This window comes from Pezoporus flaviventris, unplaced genomic scaffold (genome assembly GCF_033815535.1).
Source record: "Pezoporus flaviventris isolate CSIRO_AGI_PZ_B2104156 unplaced genomic scaffold, CSIRO_AGI_Pfla_v1 ptg000002l, whole genome shotgun sequence".
In the NCBI taxonomy this organism is placed as follows: domain Eukaryota; kingdom Metazoa; phylum Chordata; class Aves; order Psittaciformes; family Psittacidae; genus Pezoporus; species Pezoporus flaviventris.
The window spans coordinates 68405048-68429907 of NW_026892550.1; the positions used below are offsets into that span (position 1 = coordinate 68405048).

At 41.8% G+C, this 24860-nt stretch overlaps 2 protein-coding genes across 4 annotated transcripts in view; both read right to left on the minus strand.

Annotated features, from left to right (window-relative positions):
• Nucleotides 1–1320: 1320 nt before the first annotated feature.
• On the minus strand, nucleotides 1321–12177 carry LOC133263001 (deoxycytidine kinase). The gene is made up of 7 exons (XM_061442548.1): nucleotides 11953–12177; nucleotides 10568–10686; nucleotides 8379–8572; nucleotides 7676–7823; nucleotides 6473–6588; nucleotides 5894–5993; nucleotides 1321–2618 (listed from the first exon to the last, which is right to left on the minus strand). The coding sequence occupies exons 1-7, from the start codon at nucleotides 12020–12022 to the stop codon at nucleotides 2592–2594; spliced, it is 774 nt and encodes a 257-aa protein (XP_061298532.1). The 5' UTR covers nucleotides 12023–12177; the 3' UTR covers nucleotides 1321–2591.
• A 1053-nt stretch (nucleotides 12178–13230) lies between these two features.
• Nucleotides 13231–24860, minus strand: part of MOB1B (MOB kinase activator 1B) — a 41491-nt gene continuing 29861 nt past the window's right edge. For all 3 annotated transcript variants that reach the window (XM_061442586.1, XM_061442596.1, XM_061442605.1), the window contains exons 4-6: nucleotides 21295–21428; nucleotides 19093–19256; nucleotides 13231–18500 (exon numbers count right to left, since the gene is read on the minus strand). In XM_061442586.1, coding sequence (XP_061298570.1) covers nucleotides 18423–18500; nucleotides 19093–19256; nucleotides 21295–21428 — 376 coding nt within the window. In that variant the 3' untranslated portion in view covers nucleotides 13231–18422. The remainder of the gene's footprint in view (nucleotides 18501–19092; nucleotides 19257–21294; nucleotides 21429–24860) is intronic.

Genomic DNA, 24860 nt, shown 5'->3' on the forward strand with positions numbered 1-24860 from the left:
CTTCAAAGATGAAGCATGTATCCAGCTCCATCTAGCACTTCTACCAGAGACATGTGGAAGCACATAAACCCAGAAATCTTTTGCCAGAGAAGAAAGAAACCTCCCGTTTTCCCTACAGCCACCTGACAGTATGAGGAGTGAAGGCATATCCCACTGGAAGGTCCTTTAGATGTAAGAGTGAAGGGCTCCTGACCAATGTCCCTCAAGAAACAGCAGAGCTTTGTGACCTGCCATGCAAGACACAGGGCATCTTTCTTCCAATGGCTGGCATTTGTGGACTTATGAAAAACAGAGCTTTCCAATATTCTTACTATAAAGGAGACTGAAGGAACTGCTCAATACAAGGTATCACACTAAGATCTGAATTGTGAAAAAGCTTTAACAATTTGCCATTAAAACCCCTTCCCAAAGACCTACACATGGACAGAGGAAAGAATCTTTTGCTATAAAAGCAGAGCTGGGCAGTACAGATGACAAAATGCAAGTACCAAACTAATGACAAGAGGGGGGAAAAACAATAAAGGGAGAAAAGCATGACCAACAAGCAAGAAGTTAAAGAGTAAAAAGCCTTTAAACAGGTTCTCCAGGTGACTGAGAAGTAAAAATAAAAGATAAGGGGGCAAAGGGGTAAGTGGTGGAACAGCTCATTATATCACAGGTAAAGAAAAGGTAAAGATAACCTGCCACAGAATTTCTGTGCGCTCTATGATGGGTTCAGAAAGAAGTCTCTGTTAGAGCTCAGGCTTGTTTACGCCTGTCAATGAGCACTGTCATTCCAGTTCTGTAATTAAATCCACAATTTTGACAGCTGAAACTGTAGGAATAGTTGCAGTTAGTCAAAGTAAGTTGCTACTGTTCAAACTGTTGCCAAGAATGTTTTAAAAGCTTCTGCTTTGTACTTCAAAGAAAATCTGAACTCAATCTTCAACCATTCCACCTCACTTCATTTCTGGAGCAAAGATCTGAAAAGCTGTCCTTTTCCTAGGCAATCTGGAAGTCCAAACCAAGACTTTCTACCATATTATTGATACATTCCGCAGTAACATAAATACTATACAACCATTTTCACTGATCAGTAAATTATACATATGACACGTTTTATATAATCCTGTATTTTTATCCCATAAACACATTTTCCAGACGTGAAAAAAAAAATCTGAAGCCAGTCAGTGTTTCAGAAATCTTACAGGACTTGGGACAGCCAATACACTGAGAACAAGTACTCCTAAATTCCTTTGCTGTAACCATTACAACATTCCAATCTACAACATCATTTCTTTTATGAGACAAGAGAGCCAACACTATCAAACACTGAAAAAGTCTTTTCAACCACCTTTATTTTTCAGTCAAGGGTTAGAGCACACCAGCACAATACCAACCACAAAGGAATTTGAGATTGCATCTCAAATTCACAGGTAACGCAGGCATCACAGCAAACAATAAAATGCTTTACAATCAACTTTGGCATTCAAAAGCCAACTGTGCAATCATCCAGAAATGTTTAAAGCAGAACAAAGCAGCTCATAAAACACCATGTTGAGATGTGTACCCTGTACCCTTTTCTGCACCTGAAACAAAAGTGTCTCAGTCAATAAAACACAATGCACTAGAGCAACAGCTACTCCACAAAAGTCTCTCCTTACTACACGAGGATGAGAAACGAGAGGGACAGCCTACTGCCAGTATTGCTGGATCTCATGTAGGCACTTAGAAGGCCCAGTGAACAAATGGAGAAGCTGGAAGAAATGCAGGAAGCCACCCCTGACATCCAAAATGTGATTAATGGAAGGGTTAGAAACATGGCATTTACAAATAGAGGCCTTTTGTAAAATGTTCTTCCTTTTATGGTACTCATCAAGCAAACATAATCCTCCACAGGAGAAGACGACTTAGCAACAACAAAAGCATCTCTGTTGTATTAAGAGCTTGGGAAAACAGACTAAACATGCTGAACAATGGAAAGCCTCTCAATAGCCTCATCTGCATCACACAATCAAAACCTCATTTGATACCTGCAGCATTTCAGCCACATTTGGATTTGGTTTATTTCAGTATATTCTGGGCAGAACTTCATCTATCAAAACTGTCAAATGAAACTTTCTTATAGCTTACAATTTAAAACTCCAGGTTATATTAAAATTCCCTCAGCAGCAAAAATGGGGTTTACTTTTTCCTTTCTCAGAACAATGAGACATCCATTACAAGTCAATTCCACTAAAAAAAGTCAAGAGATCTAAAACCCCACTACCTTCTTGAACATTAAACAGCTATTGGGCACAAAATAAATTTAAAAAAATAAAATTAAATACTCCAGAACTTAATGGTCTGATTAGAAACAGGCAAAACATTTGGGAACTCTCGGAATTTGAGTATCTTCAGAATTTGTGTGTATTACTTCATAAAATATTGAACAGACCTAGTGATTTATTAAATAATTTCCTATTCACAAAGCTTGTTTGTTCCTCACAATTAAATCAACAGTATTGAGTCCTGCCTCTCCAGAGGCCTTCTATAAAAGCAGAAGCTGCACTTCAGGCTTTGGTCGTGCAGATGTTTGGAACAGTTTGACTCTGCCTGCGCTTCAAAGAGGATTATAACATGCTCAAAAATTCTTTGACCTGCAAAAAAGAAACAAATATGGTCAATCAAACTAAGTATTTATCAACAGAAATACACAGCAACTACATTTACCTCCCCATTGCCTTATGCTTTACTACAACCTACAGAAACAGGAACTGGGAAAAAGAATCTTAGGCTCAACTATGCCATTTCTTGTCTGTTGCAGAATGACTCTAAGAGCAGGATCATAGAGGTCTGGAGGACTGTGCAAGCAAGGCAGGGGGTGGCCCCCACAGGTGGCCGGAGACTGGACCTGGGAGGAGAATGTGGAGGAAGCTCTGGGGGGGCTAACCAATACTGTTGTGCCAAGAAGGAGTGGCTGAATACCACTCCTATATGTGTGTGAACTGCATCACAAATAAAGTAGAAGTTGCTTATCACCCATATTGGGTTGGCCTGTCTGCTTCTCCTCGCCGCTTACACTTGTCCATCAAGAACTTTTTCAGCCATGATACCTGTAATTTAGCAAGTGCAGAGACACACTCAGTGGAATGATGCTCGCTCCTCCCATGGTCCTAAACTATGGCCCTATGTCGCAATTGATTTATCTTAAAAGCAAGTCTAACCTAAACATGAGGAAGATAATGAGCACCTCAAAACACGAGCATTTGGAAAACTCCAAGTCACACCCACTGCCAGAACACTGCTCACATTTCACGTCAATGAACAACCCAATGTATGTAATTACTGTGTTCCTTGGAATTTGAGGGTAGCAAATAACACTACCCAGCAAAACCACAGTTCCTGAAAAAAAATCTGATACTGTAGAACAGTTCCATAAAGAGCTCAGGTACTGTTGAACTCCACTTCCAGTACTTGAAGAGTGGTTCAAATGGCTACAGCTACCTAAAAATTAATAGTGGCCCACAGAAAGCTATCTAGAACCCTGGGTCAGAAATCCCTGATCCCACAGAGAGCACCAAAAAAACAGCAAAGCACGTTAAATAATCCATGCAATGGCATGAGAACAGGATCCAAACCAGGCAGTGTGCTACCATTACACTCCTAAGTGTGTGGTCACTTCAGACAACATCTTAAATTCAGGTCACTATCAAAGGTGGCAGGAAGAAAACATGCAGAGAACTTGCTTCTTCCCATAGATACGTGTGCTGCCTTGTCATGCCCCCTTCCCAAAAGGGTAACTATCCCTCCCTTTACAGTCTTGGGGTAGGAATATATGGCAGCAAGGGTAAGATCACCTTTTCTAAAATATAACAAGACCCAAGAAACATACAACTCCTATCTCCCAGTTTCAAGAACATCCTAGCAACTAGCTGCAATACAGCCTGAACTGGGAGCATTTTCTTCTCTGTCCCCTCAAGCTAGACTACTGCCTGAAAAGGAGTCGACAACATACTAAAGAACATGGTATTAATCCTTTGGCAGAGCTCTCATACACCGAGCGCATCTGTAAGCATTTAGTCCGAATTCTTGATGTGAAATGGAAACAGATCTTGGATCACATTCTCCACCTGTGACCCTTCCTTTCCTAGCTGAGGGTTCAAGGAGGCAATAAAAATAAGAGGTCAGAATGATTTCCTGGAGAGAAGGGAACACATAACTGTGCCAGCTCTCTAACTGGGAAGGTATTATGAGAAAGCCCCCTCCACTTCAGGAAGGACCAAAAGCAGTAGGTACACTATGAAGCTTATCACTAGGCACAGTTTCAGGACAGGTCTCTGCATGTCAGCATCACAGCAGAGGTAAGAAGGAAGCAGACAGGTTTTAGGTCCCCACAGGACATGAGCGTACACTGAAGTCCCAAGCACTCAGCCTCATGAAGAGAGTAACTGTTCTGGGACTCCATTTGGAATCTGAAAACTTAGAAATGCCAAAAAAAAAAAAAAAAAAAAAAAAAAAAAAAAAAAAAAAAAAAAAGGCCAACACAAGGCTTAGGCTGCTCCCAGATAACCTGACAGCCCTGCACAAGTAAAATCCTCTGAAACCCCTGCACAGGTGCCTGGGCTTGGCCTTATCTCATGGTGCAGGTGGGAAGCATATTCACTCCACAGCTGTGATGTCCAATCATTCCATCAAGTATCAAACTTTAAAAGAGCAAATACTATTAAGACTGGTTTTAATCAGATGAGCAGCTCTACTTCTCAGAGGATCAACGAAGATCAAAGCTGGTCTTCTTGTGAGGTAAACAATTTATTTCCAAAGAGCAGAAATATGTGCACGTACCATCACTAAGATCTGTAACTCATTGCAACTACTCAAATAAAAGTCAAGTTGTCCTCATCTGAACCCCACCAAGCTTCAAATATCAAATACCTGAACAGCTAAAATGCTGATGGTTTGGCCTAGCTTTAAAATATATATTACATCTTTTTGTGCTAAGGATTAGATCTTAATGCAAACACAAACCTCACCTTGAATTCTTTGTATATCAAATAGTCCGCATTTTTTCCATGCCTTCAAATAAAACTAAAAAATGCTTCTGATGAATATTCTGCATTACATCCCAAACAAAGTTAGAAAACTACATTTGAAAAGTACTGCCTCAAGTTTCAGACCCTGCTTTTGAGGATTTTGACTAACACTTTCATGAGCACAACTGAAGGAAAAAACTTTCATGATAGTTCCAATTTAATTAAGAAGGCTAAAAATACTGCAGCAGGTTGTAAGACTGTTCATTATCTGAATGCAACCCCAGGACTATTTTAGAATTGATGGCTATACACTGAAGTGCATTTTTAGAGCAAAGGATCCCTGCCTGCATCAGCTGTACTGCCCTTTGCTGTGACACAGGAACCAGAACAGGGGGCAGCCTGTACTTTCCTTCCTTTAGCTAGAGGCACCTACAAAACCTAAAATCATTTGCCACTGGCTCATTGCTTAAGATCAGAATTCAGCTGTGAGTTCAGAAAACTCACCCTTCAGTTTCCCCTTGTACTGGTTTTGTACTGTATTTTCACAGTACCTGGAACCAAAGTTCTTTTATTCACTAGTCCTGTAGGTGAGAACTTTCACACTTAAGACAAGGAAGACTTTCCAACAGTTGATGGATATTTAAATTGGAAATTCTATTTACAAACAAAGCTACTAGTGTCAAAGTCTTCTCAAATATGCCTGAAACATTTCCTCCCCTTTTTTTTTTCCTTTTTTTTTAATGGAAATTTTATGTAGGAAATACTATAAAGAACCACAGGTTCTAAGCCTAGTTTGACTTCAAACAGTGCTACACTTCAGGATGCAAGAAGTGTACTGAGTTCCTTTTGACATGCTGGCAACAAACCTCACTCATCAGTTTGTTCTGCTTATTAAATCCTACCTTTTCAGTCATGTGATCATATCTGTCCTTTTTGCCTTTGAAGTCTTCATTAACATCTAACGTTAAAATAGGTATTTCCTGGAGATACTCAAAATCCGTTCTGTATTAGGATAGGAACATAGAAAATGTTAGCAGCTGAAAACAAGTACCCATCATTCAAGTCTCTGTCAGCATTTTCCTTGCTAAGAATCCCATGAGAACTGCACATATAAACTACAGGCACAAACTCTGAATATAAAGCAGCTTGAAATTACAGTGGCACCTAAGATACATGATTGATTCTCAAACATCCTCTTCCCCCAGCACCTAAAGTTAAATTTAATTGCGTATTAAATTAGCTCAGCTGAATCCTCTGCTATTCAGGACTCTATGTAAAGAGAACTCAAGGCACATTGCGCATCCTAGTGATAATTAACATGTTGTCAAGCCAGTACTACTAAAGAACTACAGATAGAAACATTCCTAGAGTTTAACTTTACATATTGTAGGAAAAGCTGAAGTTTCACTGGTGGAAAAAGTATTATGGAACATCCTTACAAAGATGTATCCATCCTTAAGTAACCATTAAACAAACCCTACCGCAGTGTCCTATGCTGAAGCCAACTTTCATGTTTATAGTGAAGCTTCTCCAGATATTCAATGGGAATTTCTTGCTCTTCATCTCTTCCACGCAAGTAAATCCTATTTAAGCATTTCTAAAGGCAAAAGATAATAATTTAAAAAACTATTGTTTTTGCAGAGGAAGTCTAGTTTGTGAAAGTTTCTTTTGCCAACCCATCCTACTATGTTCGATATGCCACTCTCTGCCAGAGATGAATATTCAACTTGCTACCTATCTTACTAGCATAGAAACACTATTCCATGTTCAGCTGATGAAGCCCAGACTACAGTCAAAAATCAAAGGGGGACTCAAGGAAATGTATCATGTTATTTCTTCACTACAAGGAAAGTCTCCAGTAAGCTTTTTATTAAAAGAAGGGGTACCTGTGTATTGCATGAAAAGAGCACAGACTGGCATTACAAAATCTCATTATATATTTCACACTCTTAGGAAACCAGTTTTCCCATGTAGTATATATATCATTTGTTTCTGTCCTGAACACATCCAGAGCTTCAGTAAGAAGCAAATCAAAACTGTTTAAAACTGTTGTATTTTCCTGTTTATATACATGTTCTTTACTTAAAAGAAAAAAAAAAAAAGCTCTCAATAGCAAGCCTAACAGGAAAGCTCTCAGAGAAACTGTAGTTTCCAGTTCCAGTGGTATTTTCTGGTTTACTCTTGTCATATGTTCTGGTTTTATAATTAGAAAACCATTATCATTACATTTTATTTAAAAATACACAGGCTACATTTGAAAGAATATTCTTTTAAGTATTTCCAGACTGATTAGTCATACTCAAGCACTGTAGCTGTCAGGGGAATACTGCAACCAGAACTACACTGGAATCATTAGGACTGTTACAGCGAAAGATAAGGGTAGCTCAAGATTTTAAGAATATCACATTTCAACAAGCATTTTTCAACTGTTTCTTTGCCTGAGACAACCGAAGCAATCCCTAAAACAAAGACACAGTGACATGCAGTGACACTCAACTGTGACCTTACTGGAACTGACTGCAAGCACATTATTCTGTTATCATAAAAAAAGTCTAAATCATAGTTAAACACTATACTTAAAAAACCCAAACAAGCAAACAAAAAATCCTATGGAAGCATAAACAAAGATCAAATTTTACAGGCAAGGCACAGAACATGCACTCTCATTTTCTGTAAGGTCACACCTCGGGAGTGGCTCTGAGATAAATGATGCCATCCAGCATCAACCTCTGACCAAAATGCTGATTCATCCAGTAGTGCCAGTCTTGGTAAATAGTCCACTCAGTTTCATTCATGCAATCAGACTCATATAAATTGGCTGCAAAGATGTACCTGTGAACACATAATAGTTATGGAAACAGAAGTTAGCTTGAACACAGTTCTTGCTTTGTTTGCCTGAAGTACTGTACTGTAAGTAAATAAGAAGCTGAGCATAGTAATTTTGCAACTTCCTTGAGGTAGGCTTGGAGTGGAAATAAACAGCTGGTATCCTCATCCTCTATGTCCATTAGAGCTGGCCAGAGATGTGCCCACGAGAATCAGTAACACTGGCATCTCGGATATAAAATCTAACCTTCTTAATTATCAAATCTAACCTTCCAAACCCAGAAGCACATGGTACAGCACTACAAAATAGCTACATCTGTAATCAAGGACCATAAAAGAAAACAAGGGTAAGTGACAAAGGAAGAAATTGTTTATGACTTTTCTTGATGCCTGCTCCTCTCCTTTCTCTGAAGAGAAACATGCATGCACAAAGCATAAAAAAACCTACCCTCAAAGAATGAAGGTTAATTGAGGGTATACAACAAAATTACAAACCCCCTAACCAGTAGTTTTACTTAGGAGAATTCTGATCTTCACTTGAAGGACTCCAGTCCAAAGTACCTGTCACTGTAGACAGATCGCTCAAAGAAAACAACAGGATTCTCTGCCTCCCTGAGCTTGCCATCAAGGGACCTGAGCTGAGCCCGGATCCTGCTCAGGCACGCGTATGTTTGGAAAGTGAAAGACCACCTCTCTGGTTTTTCATACATCATCTGAAGCACATTTCCACCACTCTTCTGTGATGTGGTCAGCTCCTGGTTGTTAACAAATACAGAAACACCTTAAGTGAAGAAGGTGGACAGTTACGGTGAAACAGAATTTCTCTACAACATTAAAGCTGTTCAGCATTTACTTCAGGTTTACAACTGCTTCATTTACCTCTCAACCCTTTTTGTAATATAAGGCATAAATGCCAGAGCAACTCCCATGACACTGAGCTGAATGAGCAATTCTCTGCAATCCACAATGCCAAAATGCCCAAGTACCAGAACACTTTAATCAGTCTTTACAAGGTAAAAAAAAAAAAATCCTATCAGTATAAAAAGTCAACAACACAGTAGAAAAATCCATGTTCCTCTTACTCTGGCAAGTGTGAGCTTAAAATTGGCCTTATTTTGGCTTCCATCTATTAATTACAGTTCTTCCTACGGTAACAGCTACTGACATAGCATCTTCAGACCTCTCACCTTACCTAGGAGGTTCGGAACAGACTTGAGAGCAAAGATCTTCCTCAGCCAACAATGGAGATCCAACACCTTGAGAGAACCACTGAAGCTCACGGAAACAGAAAGCTGTGTGACTCAGGATACCAAAACCCCAGTCTACCAAAGACAACTGCTTTTGTCTGAATATTTTTGTTACATTAACACTAAATCCAAATACTGACATATTTTCAAAAGATTCTGGAATTCCAGGTTTCATCCTTGCCTCTAATTCCCTGCAACAATACTTGCGGTAGTAAACCAAACATGCCCACCACCATGCTCTGACACTGGCCAAGCAGCATCCTAGAGCACTGTTCACAGCACACCACCTCCAAAGCCTCCAGAAGGACACAACTAAGTGCAGTGCGCTGTCAGCAGGGCCCTGTGCTATTCAACTGCCCAAACCTGCCTAGGAACTGCTTGGAAGAGTCCCAGCTGGCATAGGACAGAAGTCTGTTAGAATCAGGGGACACAGCCTGGTTCCACTAAGCAGGATATGCTCCTCAACTCTGTCATCAAGCAGAGAAGATACAGCTACAGCAACCTCTCACAAGTCAGAGGACCTTTGTCAGGAAGGGGAAGGAAAAGGGGAAAAAACAAAGGCCTGTTGTTTGGGCTGTACAGCAGTCATACAACCAAGCTGGTGTGCAGTCCTGTGCTGTTCTATGGCAGCTGCTGCTGGTACTGTGTGAATAAGACAACAGCAAGAACACTACAGGCTATTGACAGGGCAGAAAAGAGTGTAAGACACCCACAGACACATCCACAAACAGCTTAACACCGAGCATTGTCTTGTTCTTAGGAACCTTTTTGTGTCTCCTGTCTAATTTTAGGAGTCATAATGTCCTCAAGCCTTTCTCCCTTTCCCACTCTGCCCCCTAGCAAGCAGGCTGGGGTGGGCAGGAAGCTGGGAGGAACAGAGCCAGAAGAGCTGATCCCAGTTGCCAATGGGATATTCCACATCATAGAATGCCACACCTCCATTAAAAGCTTCCACTTAAGTTTACCAAAACACATTGTACTTTTTGACAGAGCTAAAAAAAGAAAATCATCTACAGTTCTTCAAAAGCTCCACACAGCCAGCAGAGTGGCAACTTGGTAGGAGCTGGATTGCCAACAAAATTACAGGTAGCTGACTAAAAAAAAAGCACCACTACAAACCATTTAGCAGTTAGTTATTTCCTAGACATTTTAAGGGACAACTTCGAGGTCACCTAGAGAACCCTCTGCTCAATCACAGTTGGTAAAAGTAACAAAAGTACTCTCTTTTTTCCATCCTTTGCTTTTATACATAGAACAGGCTTTTACAGCTTTTATCATTTATATCCTGACTATGAATAACATTTATTCTACAATTCACCAAGCTAACTGAAAAACAGGAACTCAAACACTGAAATAAGAATCAGGAAAAAAGTTGCTATCACATATGTTTTCTAACAGACTTCATCTATCACACGTACTGGTCTTCTGAAATTAGGAGAACATACAACTGGGGTTCGGGGTTTTTTTGTTTTTAAAAAGAAACCTCAGTTTATTGTGCCATACCTCACAATCCTCTTCAGAGCTGGGCTGGACATTGCACCATCTTGCTATAGGCTCAGGAACAACTTCCCACTCCTCATCAGCTTGTTTGAGAATCTCCACAAACGTCGATTTCCCTGCAGCTGTAGACAAAGCATGCAGGGAAAACAGCAGCTAAAATCCACATTTTTTTACCAGGAAGAGTGGCATTATTTAACCACTATACAACTCCAGCTTCAAGTCCCATAAGGAAGTCTCTGACACCCACATACGGTTGACTTGATGTCAAGCACCAGAGACCATCCAGTACCACAGATCACCAACTCAGTAAGCATTGGGTTTTCTTTTTTTGTTGTATACCACACCAATAGCCAACTCAACAACAAAACAACGACAAGATGTCTCAGGCCAGCTCAATTATCTACATTATAAAAAGTTATATTTGCAATTAGAAGTCTTACATTTCTAAGGATACCAAGTGGTCCCATCTCAGGCATGGAGTTACAGCCTTCCAAGTTTTATTAGGAATCTAAAACAAACCCCACAAAAAAGGCAAGTAACATTGAAAGAAACATAAAGCAGAAGTGATGATTTCTCAAATGGAGACACCAAGGTGTGCTACTAGTTACTTCCTCCAGCACGCAAGTCATTCATCTGTCATTAATCTGCCAATGAGCTCAGGAAAATTTAGAGAGAGACACTTGAAGCTGGCAGAGGCCAGCAGTTGGCGCTATCAATTGCCACAGCGTGGAGCAATGTCAGTGAGCTGACAGCCCTCCAAGTCGGGTACTCGATTTTAAGCACATCCTCTTGCCAAAAATTAAAAAAAAAAAAAAACATAAAAACAAAAAATAAAAAATTTCTAAAACCCCAAGCACCAACAAAACCCAAAACAAAGATCCTCAAAACCACAACAAACAGAGGAGAGTGTCTTATGAACAGCCCCTCACTCCCGCTCTTCATAACAGACTTCTGCTGCTCATTAGGAGTCCTGAACATGACAAGTTTGACCCGACAGTCTGCACTGACACCGGTGTTCCACCCTGCAGTCAGAAAGGCTGTGAGAGAAGCCTCATCCAGGACTCCAACGCATCTTTAATGATGTGAATAAACCAAAACCTCAAGTAGAAAATTCCACCACCCCCCCCACCCCCATCCCGCCATTTTTATACATCGATTCATTAATTCCTACGGTGCCAACAAAGTTATCAACGTTACCGGCGGGCTTGGCGGCACAACACACCCCGCCGGCCTGACTCACACCTCATTACCTCACGAAGCGCCTTTTTCGCTGGGCAAAGGCGAGGAAGAGCTCGGCGAGGAGGGAGAAAGGAGGGAGGTCCCTCGGAGGGGGGAAAGAGGAAAGGAAGCAACGAGGGAAGGAGGGAGGGATGGCTGGCCCGACTCACCGATGTTTCCCTCAACCGCGATCTTCTTGATCCTGCCCTCCAGCCGCCCGCGCTTAGGAGGAGTAGCCATGGCGGGCAGCAGCCGCGGCGTGAGGGGACAGTAGCTCCGGAGGCCGCCAACGGAAATAACGGCCGCCGCGCTTGCGCCTGCGTTCGAATCTGGCGCGCGGCGGGCTCGAGAGGCGTCATGAGGCGCTGCGTACGGGTGGCCGCGAGGTCCGGGGCGTGCGGCGGGGCGGTCGGTCGAACCCAGCGCTGCAGAGCCGCGGCAGGAACGGAGCGCTTCGATGGGCGGGCAGCGGCCACCGGGGCGCTGCCCGAGGGCGACGCTTCGCTCAGACCCAACTGGCCGCAGCCAGAGTGGGAGGCGCAGGGAGGAGACCGTACGGTGCCACGAATTCAGTATCGCGGAAACATTAAAAGTCACAAGCAGGTTGGTTTTAAGAGGGACTGAAGCACTTGTTTACAGTTCAAAACCCCCCAAAACCCGCTGAACCCGCACTTGACTGCTTCCCAAAATACCATACCAACATAGCGCTATCTTGGTTCCTGGGGGTCCAACAGGGGAAAAACCCTCCTATCAATAGAAGGGAGTAGTGACCAGCACACACGCTGGGGTAAAACTCTGTATGAGCCGCTGCTGGCACGGTCCGTCAAACATCCCCAACCCCAAAACATGGGGATTAACATAAAATGTGAGATTTTCCACCACCTTTTCAAGCCAATGGCACAAACCACTCGTCAGGTGCTGGCAAGAGGTGACTTAGCACAGGTACGGGCATGAGTAGAGAAGGCAGAGGGAATCGGATGGTGGTAGGAAACCTGGAGTGCTGGGACTGGCAGAGTCGTAAGAGGCTTTGGGGAGAAAGAAAGAAGGGGAAAGAATAAAAAAAGGTGCCTGTGCTGCAAAGCATGGCCAAAAGCAGTCTGGATTTGGGGAGAAAGGGTGACCTGAGGCAGCGCACTGCAAACCTTTCTAGTGGCCCCGGGGGTCAGTGCCGAGGTAAAGCCATGGCAGACCCCTGATCTGGCATCCCAGACCAACTCCATCCACACTGGGTCGACTCGCGTCATGAAACACGGCACTGTCTCCGGTTGGTTTATTGCTATGGTGTCTGCCTGCAATACAAATATTCACAGATTCCAACAATGCAATTACAAATATCTGATTTGTAGGTGTAATAATGTTCATATGTGGACAACATATAGGAAAAAAAAAACAGCTATCTACAAGGAGAAGATAATTTAGAAACAGGCTCAAGAAGGAAATCAAGACAATCATGGTCAAACATAGCTATTTATTTTCTCTTATAAACAGCCTTGAGCTTGTCATTGAAAAAAAGCTAGAATTTAAATATTCTGTCCCATCACATACAACAATCTGTATACAATATTTACAACTCTCAAATAAACATGGTGCAGATTTTCAGACATTCAACTTTTTTCCTTTGTAATTAAAAGCTGTTCTTATTTAAAACTAAAATATTGATCAGTGACTACCAGCGGAAGCGGTATTGGCACAGTTAGCTCACAGTAAGGGTTCTCATCTTGCACTCTATAATTTACAACACATTTTATCCCAACTATGTTCAGGATTCTAAAGGAGGAGAAAAGGTTAGTGTTGCTTTCATCATCTCCAATTTCTTTTCTGCCTTCAAAAATGGCCTTTTATTGAAACTTCATTCAATTTATTGCCTTCTTCCTCTCTCGTGCATGGCACATCAAGGCATGTGCCTCTAGGTACATAAGTAACACCACCACAGGGTAGCCAAGTAGTACCACAAGCCTTGGAAATAAATGTTTCCTCAACAACACATCTCTGGAAAATGTTCTAAGTTGCAAATGTACAAAAATAATGAGTATAGTTTAGTGGCTATAAAAATTAATTTCCCCTAAAAATACAATACTCTATGAACACTTTAAGGAGCTGGAAAACAGGAAAATCAAAAGATTTTACACTTAAAATAACCAGTATTAGTCTCATCCTAGAAGAGAAGATGTCCAGGGCATAATGAGGCATCCATAAAACTGCTAGTGGTTTTAATAGTGCAGCTTGGAAAAAAACAACTGGTATCAACAGTGAAGGAAACTGGACCTGTCATAACAGGGAATCTTTTAGTGAAAGGAAAGCAAGGAGCCTGTGTTCGAGCCACAGCTTTTTAATAGCTCAATGGAAAGGGGGTGGTTTATATACAGTAACAGAGCACTCCAGCAGGTAGGAGGGGTGAGAGGGCAGTGAGATAAGGCCAAACTATCCAAAAGGGATGTGTTTATAGAGTGAAACTGTGTCTGGTGGTTCCAGATAAAGGGAAGGTGATAAATTTGGAAGGTAAGTAAAGTCCATAGCAGCAAATAAATATCCTTACCTGTTAACATGCATGTCAGGGAGACTGGGAGAGTATTCAGTTCCTAAATACTGAGTAAGGAGCGTGCTCCTCTCTATCTTAAAGTAAAAGCAAAAGTCCAAAGCTCTACATTGCATAGTAAGCAATAAAGGAAACTTGATACTTGCAGATGGGCCACCTGCCCATGGAAACCTGTTTTCTCCCTTCCTCTAGCATTCAGCTACCTGCAATGGCGGGTTTATTTTCTATGTGCATGATTAACTTGAATCCCTGCCTTGAGTTTGAAAGACTAGAACATGATGTATCCACACCACCTCAGCAGTGCCACCACTGGCAGTGGTGGCTCAACTTGACCCGCTTGGCAGCACCTTCCCCATCCCATCTCGAGGTAGATGAACCTCCTGAAGTTACCACTAAAGTCACTGATGTGCTCCAAGATGCCGGTGGCCAGAAACCACCACAAACCATAGGATTTATGGACCCGCTTACACAGGAAGGCCTCAGGCAACACTAGCAGCCCAGCCTCGCTCAACCCCACCAGCACCTTCCACTCCCAGTGACAGCAAAGCTCAGTTTTAGTTTGACGACACCACAGTCCGCTTTAACGTGGCCTGGAGCAGCGCAGGGTTTGTTCAGGATTCGTTTCTCTGGGGTTTATTTGGGAGTGAGAGGGTGCTCTCTCCTTTCCCCCCAATAAATGCACTATTTTATCAACACATTCACTTCACCCAGACTCCATCTGTACATCATGGCAACTTTTGTGTACCATTTCTATGTGCCCTTGCTTCAAGAGTGTAAACATGCATCAGCTTCTGGTCCCACACCTTTCTGAAGCAAAAAGCTGCAAACATAAACAGCACAGGGATACTAAATCCCAAATGCTGCATACATGTCTTCAATATTGTTATTTTCAAGTGTTGTTGTATAATTAAACAATGTGTTCATACAGCTGTCAGGCAAATCATGATCTCCAAGCTTTTATTACAGTCCTAGGCACTAGTCTGTAACAGGGTTTTCTACTGCCAGATTCTAAATCCAAAGAACACACTATAAACATGAGACTCATTTTTTGCATAAGAAATTCTAATTCTGACTGGCTGAACTGCACCAGATGCCTCTAAATTTCTAGAGCTGGCTATTTAAAAGAGAAAAAACACTTTCCAGAGCTTAAGTATGCCAAAAATGAGAGCTACTGCATTGGTATCACTCCAAGCAAATCCTAACACTTCTAAATATTTTTCTTTCAAGTTTCTTGCTGGTACATGACACCAAACCAATGAGACAACTTGACAGCTTCAAATCTAATGGAGGTTATCTCCTATTTAGCACCTTGGAGCAGGCTTCCGCCATTCTCCTGTGTCTTGCTGTGATAACTTGAGCTCTAGGCATGGGTCAGAAGGCTCCCCTCAAGTGCCACCAGCACAGGGAACATGCACATACAGCCTGTCCAGCAGCACTGACTCAACTCAGCAAAGCAGTTTTCATAGGTAAATTTACAGGACTTTTTAATATCAAACTGCATCTGCAGCACTCTTCATGCCTCTGTAGCAGGGAATTTCAGTCATTAGTCACTCCTCAGACAGAAGCACACTCTTAAATTCAGCTTCCTGCATGACCGGAGTCCTGCACACTGGAGAGACAAGATCCTCACTGGCTGAGAAAGGATAAGACCTTACTCAGCCTTTTTTAAATTAGCAGTTTGTTAGAATACTTGAGGGAAAGCTGTTTTTGCACCACCAGCTTAACTCAGTGTGGACTGTGGTAACTCCAGTCCAATCCCAAAACTCAAGGAAACCACCATATAAAAGCTCCTTCCTTTGACATCTGCATATTAAGAAAACTTGGTAATGCTGTATGATATCAAAAAATTAAACATAAGGACAACTGAACATTTCACTTGTCCTTTGAGGAGATTATAATGGGCAATGACATTGATCTGCCAAGGAGCCAAACGCAATACGTCTCCTTGAATGAGTCGTTCTGAATTAAACCAAGGGCTGTCTTCATGACAAATGCTGAACTGCAGGTGGTTTGCAAGCAGCCTCGCTGTCTAGTATTAGTGTAGCCAAACCTGAATGCAGTGAAACAAGCACAGAATGCCAGTTTCTAGCTCAGTACTCGCTATTCTCAATTGTTCTCATGTCTGTCCAGGGAGGAAAGAAAAGAGAGACAGAAGAGGTAACAAACCATTAAATTGCTTCTCCAGGAAGCAGCTTAAGGAGACCAGGAATTTAACTGTTGAAGATACCATAGTTCTTAAAATACCCTTCTGAAATATATCGTGTTAACACACAAGTAGTGATTCTAGTCTCCCAAATGACTACATGTTTATTATGTGCTTAGATGTTTGTCAGAGGGCTGTACTCATGGCCACCTGCATATTTTGCAGGCTGCTGAACAGTATTTTTCCCTTTATTCAGCATTTTCAGTCAAACAAAGGTGTACAAAAGGTAAGCTCAGCTTCTCTTGCATACTAACTGTGGCTTCACCTGTAAAGTTTAGAGGTTCAAGGTCAGTCGATCATATGCCAGTCAGTTAAGGTCTTTGTAACTGAAGTCTAAAACTCGTGTTATGTGTAGTCACAATCTAGCAAAAGCCTGGCACCATTAACCACAACCTCACGTACTCTGGCAACCACCGGTACTACTGGAGAGCACACTGAAGAACCTAGCACAGATTTCTTTGAATCCAAAACACAATGGCTTAGACGATACATAAATGAACAAGAGCTACTCATACAGGCTTCGGCAATGGGAAACCTGACTGATGACAGACCTCCAGCAGAAATCCCCAAGTCACTGACTGCGGATCATTCCGGAAGTCAACTTCTCCCAGGCCGTTCCCGTATCTGGTTTGAGAAAACGTAAGGCTGGAGAGGCAAAGACATGAACCAAGTGGGGGAAGGCCACATTTTGATTTGGTTTTCTCAGAACCAGAAGATGCACTTACTAAATGACAAAGCACTGACAATTCACCAGTACATTCCTATTACTTTTCCCAACTGCTGTTCTTCCTTGGAGACAGGCTGCAATTTTAAGTGGAGGAGAACACCATTATGCCAATGTAAATCCAAAGTGGTCCACGGAATTGTATTTCCTCCAAGACACATCTCCTACCACAGAAAACACTGGCCACCAGAGCTCCTCCATGGAGCTTTATATTCTTAACTTACAGGTTTTTATCTTAACCAAGCTTTTTATTCTTAACTTAAAAACATTATTTCACTAATTTTTCAAGCTGTATCTTTCTTACTATTACCCCAGTGCACTTTTTGTTTAATATTAACTATTTTTCCTAACCATATTTGTGCAAACTAACTGTTCCTTTGGCAAATGCGAGGAAACTTCACCAAAGTGACAGACCCCAGTGGATGCTTCCCTGTTAAAAAAATAAAAGCAACTATGAAAAGCCCAAAGCAATGGCAACAGACATGTAACTACTTGCTAAGCACAAGTTGTCATTTTGACACACCTTCATCACTCTGCTTTAGCAACGAGAACTCCACCATTGCTCTTCTTTATAAGAAATATCTACTTTTGAAAAATTTTATATTAATCTCTACAAAAATAAGACAGGTATTTGTATTAAAAGCTGGAGATCACTGATTTCAGCAAGTTATGGCTTTTTTTTAGTGTAAGCATATATATTTTTTTCCTAAAACAAGTAAGTGTCCTGGGTGTTAGTTTGTATTTTCTGTTTCCAGCAATGTTCAGTATTGTATGTGCTTTGCACCTCAGAAGTGAGTCTGCCAAGGCACTTAGAGAATGTAAGCAAGTCTTTCAGGGACTTCATAAGAATGGGCTACCACTGACACAATACAGAACCCATCCACCAGCAGAGTCAATCCCCTAACCAAGCACATTTCCTTTACAAACACTCAGCACCTGCTAAAATTCCACAATGAATAATAACGATGAAAAATAAGATTTTTTAAAAAAAGCTATTTACCACGTGTCACTAACAGAGAAAATATTTCCCGAATAAAAGCACAGAAAGTGGATTTGGCTGTTTGAAGTAACAGCTCAGGGGGTTGTTTTGTTTTTTTTTTTAAAAAACAAATGAACAAAAACCAAATACCACACGGTTGCTTAAAGAAACAAGTGAGTTCAAGAAATCCTTTTCCTTTTATCTGTCCTTAGAGGTGAGTTTTTCAATCAGTTCTTGAAGAGGTGCAAGTTCTCTTCTATCAATAAGGTTGAATTCCTGCAACAAGCATGAGGAGAAAGACAGGGTTTTATATGTACAGCTCTGGTGAGAAGTTTTATTCAGACAGAAATTATTTGATAGGAGGCTTTTAGAGCCCAGGCTTCGCCACTACAGTATTTTCTGCCTGCCTGCCATTACCTGAATAGCAGTGCTCAACTGCCTGAAGTGCTTTTTTTCCACTTAAAGGAAGGAAATTTAAGAAGATGCTCTTTTTCTTTTAAAGGGAGAGGGGGAAAGGGGAGAGGGGAAAAAAGAGAGAGAAAAATGTAGCTTTGAAGCTTTGTAGCTTTTCAGTCTGGCTTCTGATGCCATCCTCCCTCTTTCTTTTGTTACGAATTCCTGTTCTATTGTATCATTTGATAGGGAACACTTTTCAGTATTCAATTTTATAGGAAACAGAACTTTTACGCTCCTTGAAAGCTTCTACCAGTAAATATACATAAACATGGGATAAGATACTAGCTTAGGGTCCTGGAGGTATCAAGTCTCCTATGAACATACCAGCTGTTACAAAACTGAAGGGGCATTACTTTGGAACTTCACTTCTTCCACAATATTCCTGTAACCATAATGCTCCTGCCACACGTACCTGAACAAAAAATATAAAGTGCTTGAAAGAAGTGTTGAGGTGTGCCTCTTCTTGTAGTTGGATCACTGGATCAAAGTGCTGGTGATAAATGTGAGCATAAACTCTGAAGAGCCGCTTTAAAATTGTCTTTGCCACTGACATGAAATTCTTTGGGAATGGTACACCTAGAAGTAAGAAAACAGATGGCTTATTTTTCAACTCCCATACCATGGTCATGTCTTTTGAAAGCCACTCTAACCCAACCGCATGTCTTGCACAAGAAGGGCTGTTCCGTTTCACTCAGCAATTAATTTGGAAATTACACCATGTACTTGGGCTGAAGCACAGCCACAAGCTCACTGAAAGACCACAGGGGAGGTTTCCCTCCCTTCAGCAGACCAGTAGCTCCTGAACTTTTACCAAGACAAATCTGACTATGTTTCTACACTGAAGCCTTCTCGCTTCAGCTTCCAGCTACTAAACCTTGTTATGCCTCAGTTGAGTTCCCTGAAGAGCCTCCTCTGAGAGAGGATCTTCCTCCCATTCTGGCAGGATTCAGATACCAGAACAAAGGTATCTAATGTGCTTGTAGGTGCTCTCCAAGTATCTACCTGGCCTCTGAGTGCCAGTGCTGAAAAAGGGAAGCCTCCTGCAGGCTCTCAGCCTCATCAGTGGCCCTGTGCATGTGTCCAGGATACCACTCCAAGGGACACCAGATATCTTCGAGCTGGTAACTGAAATCACCTTTGGTATCAGCCACTGAGTTTTAACGCTTCTCTTGGCTGAATTGGAATCAGAAATAGGTTCTCTTCCACCTGTCTTGTGCCCAGCAAAAGAGTCCTGTTTCCACCCTGCTAACCACCATCCCTTAGCCAGAGGCTACTGAATGCTTTCGTAACTGCCTAAGTACTCTGAAACATGCTTTTTTCAGTCATCTCTATGAAAGGACCTAACAGCAGATCTTTGTCAGTGCACAAGTTTTATTAAAATTGGTTAGGAAACAGCAACCAGCTCCTGGGAGCAATGATCTCTTTAGTTGACACATCCACATGCTAAAAACGGTATGTAGCAACCATCTAAAAAGATTAAACCTGTCTAGCTTCTCATCAGGGAACAGTTTCCCCAGTCAGCTCAGTTCTTCTGCAGTCTTTCCAACTGCTGAAGTCCTGTCTGAAGGCCAGAGGTCCAAGCTGGTGCTCTATGCCAATCATTATCCTACCAACACTTTAAAACCCTAGCAGTAAAATTTTCATACTCCTATTTAAGCTTACTCTGCTTACATGGACATTACACTTCCTTCACCCGCTGCTGCATCACTTGGGAAGTTCATACTTAGTTGGTTACCCACTGCTGGCCTTTAAGTCTCTTTCTGAATTGTGACCGTGCAGAAAGGCATCTTCTTAAAGCCTTCTCTGCTTATCTGCTTAACTACAGGTAAAAACAATTGCCCCTTGATCATGACAGGTGACCCCGTTTTTCTGAAGAGGCTTACTGACAGTGTGTCAAATGCTTCAGAAACTCTCCACAAAATAAAAGCAATTAAGAGATCTCTGTTCCTTTTTTCACAATGATCATAAGCCTAAGAGTAATGGTGGACTGGAAACCTGCCAGTTAGGAGCTTTAGAACAGTCCTTCACGCCTCTAGAAGCAGGGTTTCATTCTTGTTACTGTTTCCAAACTGGTGGCAGATCATTATTTCCCTCCTGCTTTTCTGAAAGAAACCCCTCAAAAATGTACATCTTTCATTTTCACTTGAAAATATATTGTTAAGATCAAAGAAGCCATTCAGCTTCTTTGGAGGTAAAGCCTAGGAGAAGTTCTTCCTGAGGACCAAACATCTTCCCTGCATCAGAAAGCTGCCAGTTTGTACCAATTACTGCTTATGTAGTTATTTCTAAGGTAAAAACCTACCGTTCAAAATGTAAAATCAACAGATTTGATTAACAGGGTTATTAAATGGAAACAGTACTTCCCACATTGAGAACTGTTACAGATAGTTAATCACATGTTATGTATGCAAGTATTAACACATGGTTCAGAGTTCATGTACTACAACATCAATTTTACCTTTAGTGATACAAGTGCTTTCATAATATGTAATGTAAATTTTTAAACTTGCTCTATTTGTCAGTCATTCAGAAGATCTTTCAATGCTCTAAGACTTGAATAATCCTGTACAACTGTAATCCAAACACATTGTTCAATTTTACTTATTTACCTTACCTATTTTAGAAGGAAATAGCGTTTCATCATCCAGCTGATCCTGGACCCAAGTCATCAGGTAATCAATGTACTTTGGTGCAGAGCACTTAATTGGTTTCTTTATGTTGGTCCCATCTGCCCAGTGGTACTCATATCTGGGTTGGGTCAACAACAAGAAGGTATTTCTTAACACATGTGAATCATGCACATGAAGCCTGGAAGGCTGCCCTCCCTGGTCCTCATTACCCAGCACCCTCCCACAGCCCTTCCTTGAAACTACAGTCCAGGTGCTCCGAGTCATCTGCAGCTGCTCTGTGCCCCACCTTCCCCACTGTAATCCTGCCTTAGCCAGGTCCTCTTCGCAGTCTGTGAAGGCCTTCAAAAACTTTGTCCTTTACAGCACAATTCATTCACCTTGGGTGCAAATCTCCTGCCAATATGCACATGACAGCCTGAGGTCAAACTTGCATTCCTGTATGCCAAAAGGTGCTGTATGAGTAGGTTTCCAAGTCCTGAATGGCCAATAGCTACTTAGTCTTTTTTAACGCTTCCCCTCCTCTGAGGGTCTAGAGAAGAGGAAGCTCAGGGTGGACCTTACCACCTCAAAGGAGGTTGTAGTTTGGGGGTCAGTCTCTTCTCCCAGGTAGCAAGCTATAGGTAACAGCCTCAAGCTGCACCAAGGGAAGTTTAGACTGAATAATAGGAAAAATTTCTTCACAGAGAGGATAAATCAGGTATCAGAACAGGCTGCCCAGGGAAGTGGTGGAATCACCGTCCCTGCAAGTGTTCAACACCTGTGTAGATGACGCCCTCAGTGACATGGTTTAGTGGTGGTCTTGGCAGTCCTGAGGGAACGGTCGGATCTGATGATCTTCAAGGTCTTTTCCAACCTACTTGATTCTATGACTCTAAGAAAAAAACATTACAGCCTGTTGAAGTGAAACATCCACTAGTTACATGAGATTCTCACTCTCCAGGGCTCAGATTGGTCAAGGCACCTGACTGATTTCTAATGTGAAACTTCACCCGCTCCCTAGCACTGAGCTCTTTACCTCCCCTGGCAGAGAGGAACTGCAAAGTGAGTGGCAATGCCCAACCATAATACACTCCTAAAATTTACCTAATTTCTTTATATTTCAAAATATTCTTACAGATTTTTTTCATAACTAAAGTCCAAGCTACATCAGTTCTTGCAGAGATCTCAAATTATGTTTGTATTAGAGACAGGGAAGAGATTCAGAGGTAGGTTAATATCTAGGAGTACTCTTGCACAACTGGAAGCTGGTATAAAATGCCTTTCAGCTAACAGTTAGAAAAAAGCTTCTAGTCTAACCAGCCCTCCTTAGGAAAGGTTCATATCTGAAGATCTTTTGCAGATTCTTCTTGCAGCGAACCAAGCTTCAGAAGAATCTCAGTAACTGGAATCTCAGTTTCAAGTTACACCACTGGCCCACTTGATGGTTGCAGGCCAGTAACTGACTTGTAAATTAACTCTTCCATCTGCAGATAAGCTGATATCACCCCTTTACACACCACTGACATGACTCTGGAACAGTCAAACATGTGCTCTCTTTACCCTTTTCCATCCACAGAGCTAGTAATGTTCACATCTCATGCTCTATTTGATTGTTATTTCTTAGGACAGCAGTAGCACACCACAATGTCTGGGCTGCAACCACCTTCCCTTGCTATTTCCAGTTAATACTGTGTGGACAGTGCAGAAGGTGTTCTATTTTAAAGATCACACACCTCATTTTATGCAAAGCCTCACCCTATCTGATAAATCTGGCTCTTGGTTTTGTTTAATAAATTCAGTTTTGTCAGAACAGTACCTGGGAGAACATTGTCACAATAAACAATTTTACAAGTGATCACGAGCACACTACTCACAATGGTATAAAAAGTTCCCATTTTTCTAACACCAACAAATCACGAAGCTCTGGAAACGTTTTCACATTGCATCTCAAACACATGCAGAATTTCCATAGACACTAAGCAGACCACAACATGTCTGGATTTCTGAAAAATGAGTATTTCTCACTACCCAGCACTACCTACCACTGAGGTTTAAGTGGTATTAACATAGGACAGGTATCAACACTCAGCTGAGGTGCCAGTTTCGGCCTGGAGACAAAGACAACAAATGAAATTGGACACTAAAAATCTCATCCAAATAACATATATCCCTAAGAAGCCTCCTTCTCTCCCCACCCCCCAATACTATGGCTTAACTGTGTATATTTTAGAGGAAGAAATGCCAGGGAAGGACCCTTTGAGAAGCTCTAAAGTAAAAAAAAAAACAAAAACACACCCTGGGTTCAGCAGTAGCAGTCAAGCAGTCATTTTTTCTCCTTCTTGGTAGCTGGTGCAGTGCAGTGTTTTGACTTTCAGCTCGGGAACAGAGCTGATAACAATGATGTTTTGGTTTGGCCAAGGACTTTGTGAGCCTCATGCTCTGCCAGGGAGGAGGGGAAGCCAGGAGGAAGCAGAGACAGGACACCTGACCCAAACTGACCAAAGAGGTATTCCATACCACAGCACGTCATGCCCAGGATGTAACTGGGAGTTAGCCGGAAGGGCTGGGAGACTGCAGGGTTGGAGGAGGTATCGGTCGGAGCTTGGTCGGGCTTGGGGGCCGAGTTATTGGCCAGCTGGTGCTGAGGTGTTATATTCTCTTCCCTTGTTATTTCCTTTATCATTATTATCATTGGTGGTAGCAGTAGCGATTTGTGTTATACCTTAGTTACTAAACTGTTCTTATCTCAACCCGTGGGAGTTGCATTCTTTTCAATTCTCCTCTCCATCCCTCCGAGAGCAGGGGGAGGGCAAGAAAGGGGGGGAAGTGAGCGAACGAGTTACCTGACTGGGTTTAAACCACGACACCCACAAAGAGAAATATTCCCCCCGGGTTAGAACCATCTGAACTGCTACAGGAAATGACGGGTAAAAATCACGTTTCTAGCTCAAGCTTGTGGTAAGACGACTACAGTTCTGGTGATAGAAACTAATAAACTTTATCGTGATAGGCAGCTTCCCTACAGAAAATACATTTTTAGAAACCTCTAACAGCTCAGTAAGAGGTTCTTAAGGACAATGAAAACACTGTGTCGAGGATAGAGAAAAAAATACACAGTTCACTCCAGCAAGTGCAAGGGAAAAGCTAAGAATTCACAGTGACTGGTGGAATTCTCTCATGCTAACAAGTTATTTGCCATCTATAAATAGAAAACCCAACTGTGCTTCTCAAACTAGAAAATATCCCTATGTATAAACCAGCACAGGACCAGCACCTCCACCACACAGCCCCAGTTTTGACATCCAGCTTTGCAAAATGCAGTAGCCACGTCCCTCCTTTGGGCTCTCACTGAACACTTGTAACTAAGAAGGAAAATAAAGAAAATCACCATCACCCTATGCTGGTTAATAAGCAAAATACTTCTATGCATGTTCTTAACTTATCATCATGCCTGCTGCACCGATGGTGATCCTGCAACTGACATAAGAATAGCACAAACCAAAAAGGTTCCAAAAACCAACTAGGTTTGATTGGGTAAGAAATGGTTGTTCTTTACTGAAGTGAAAAGAAT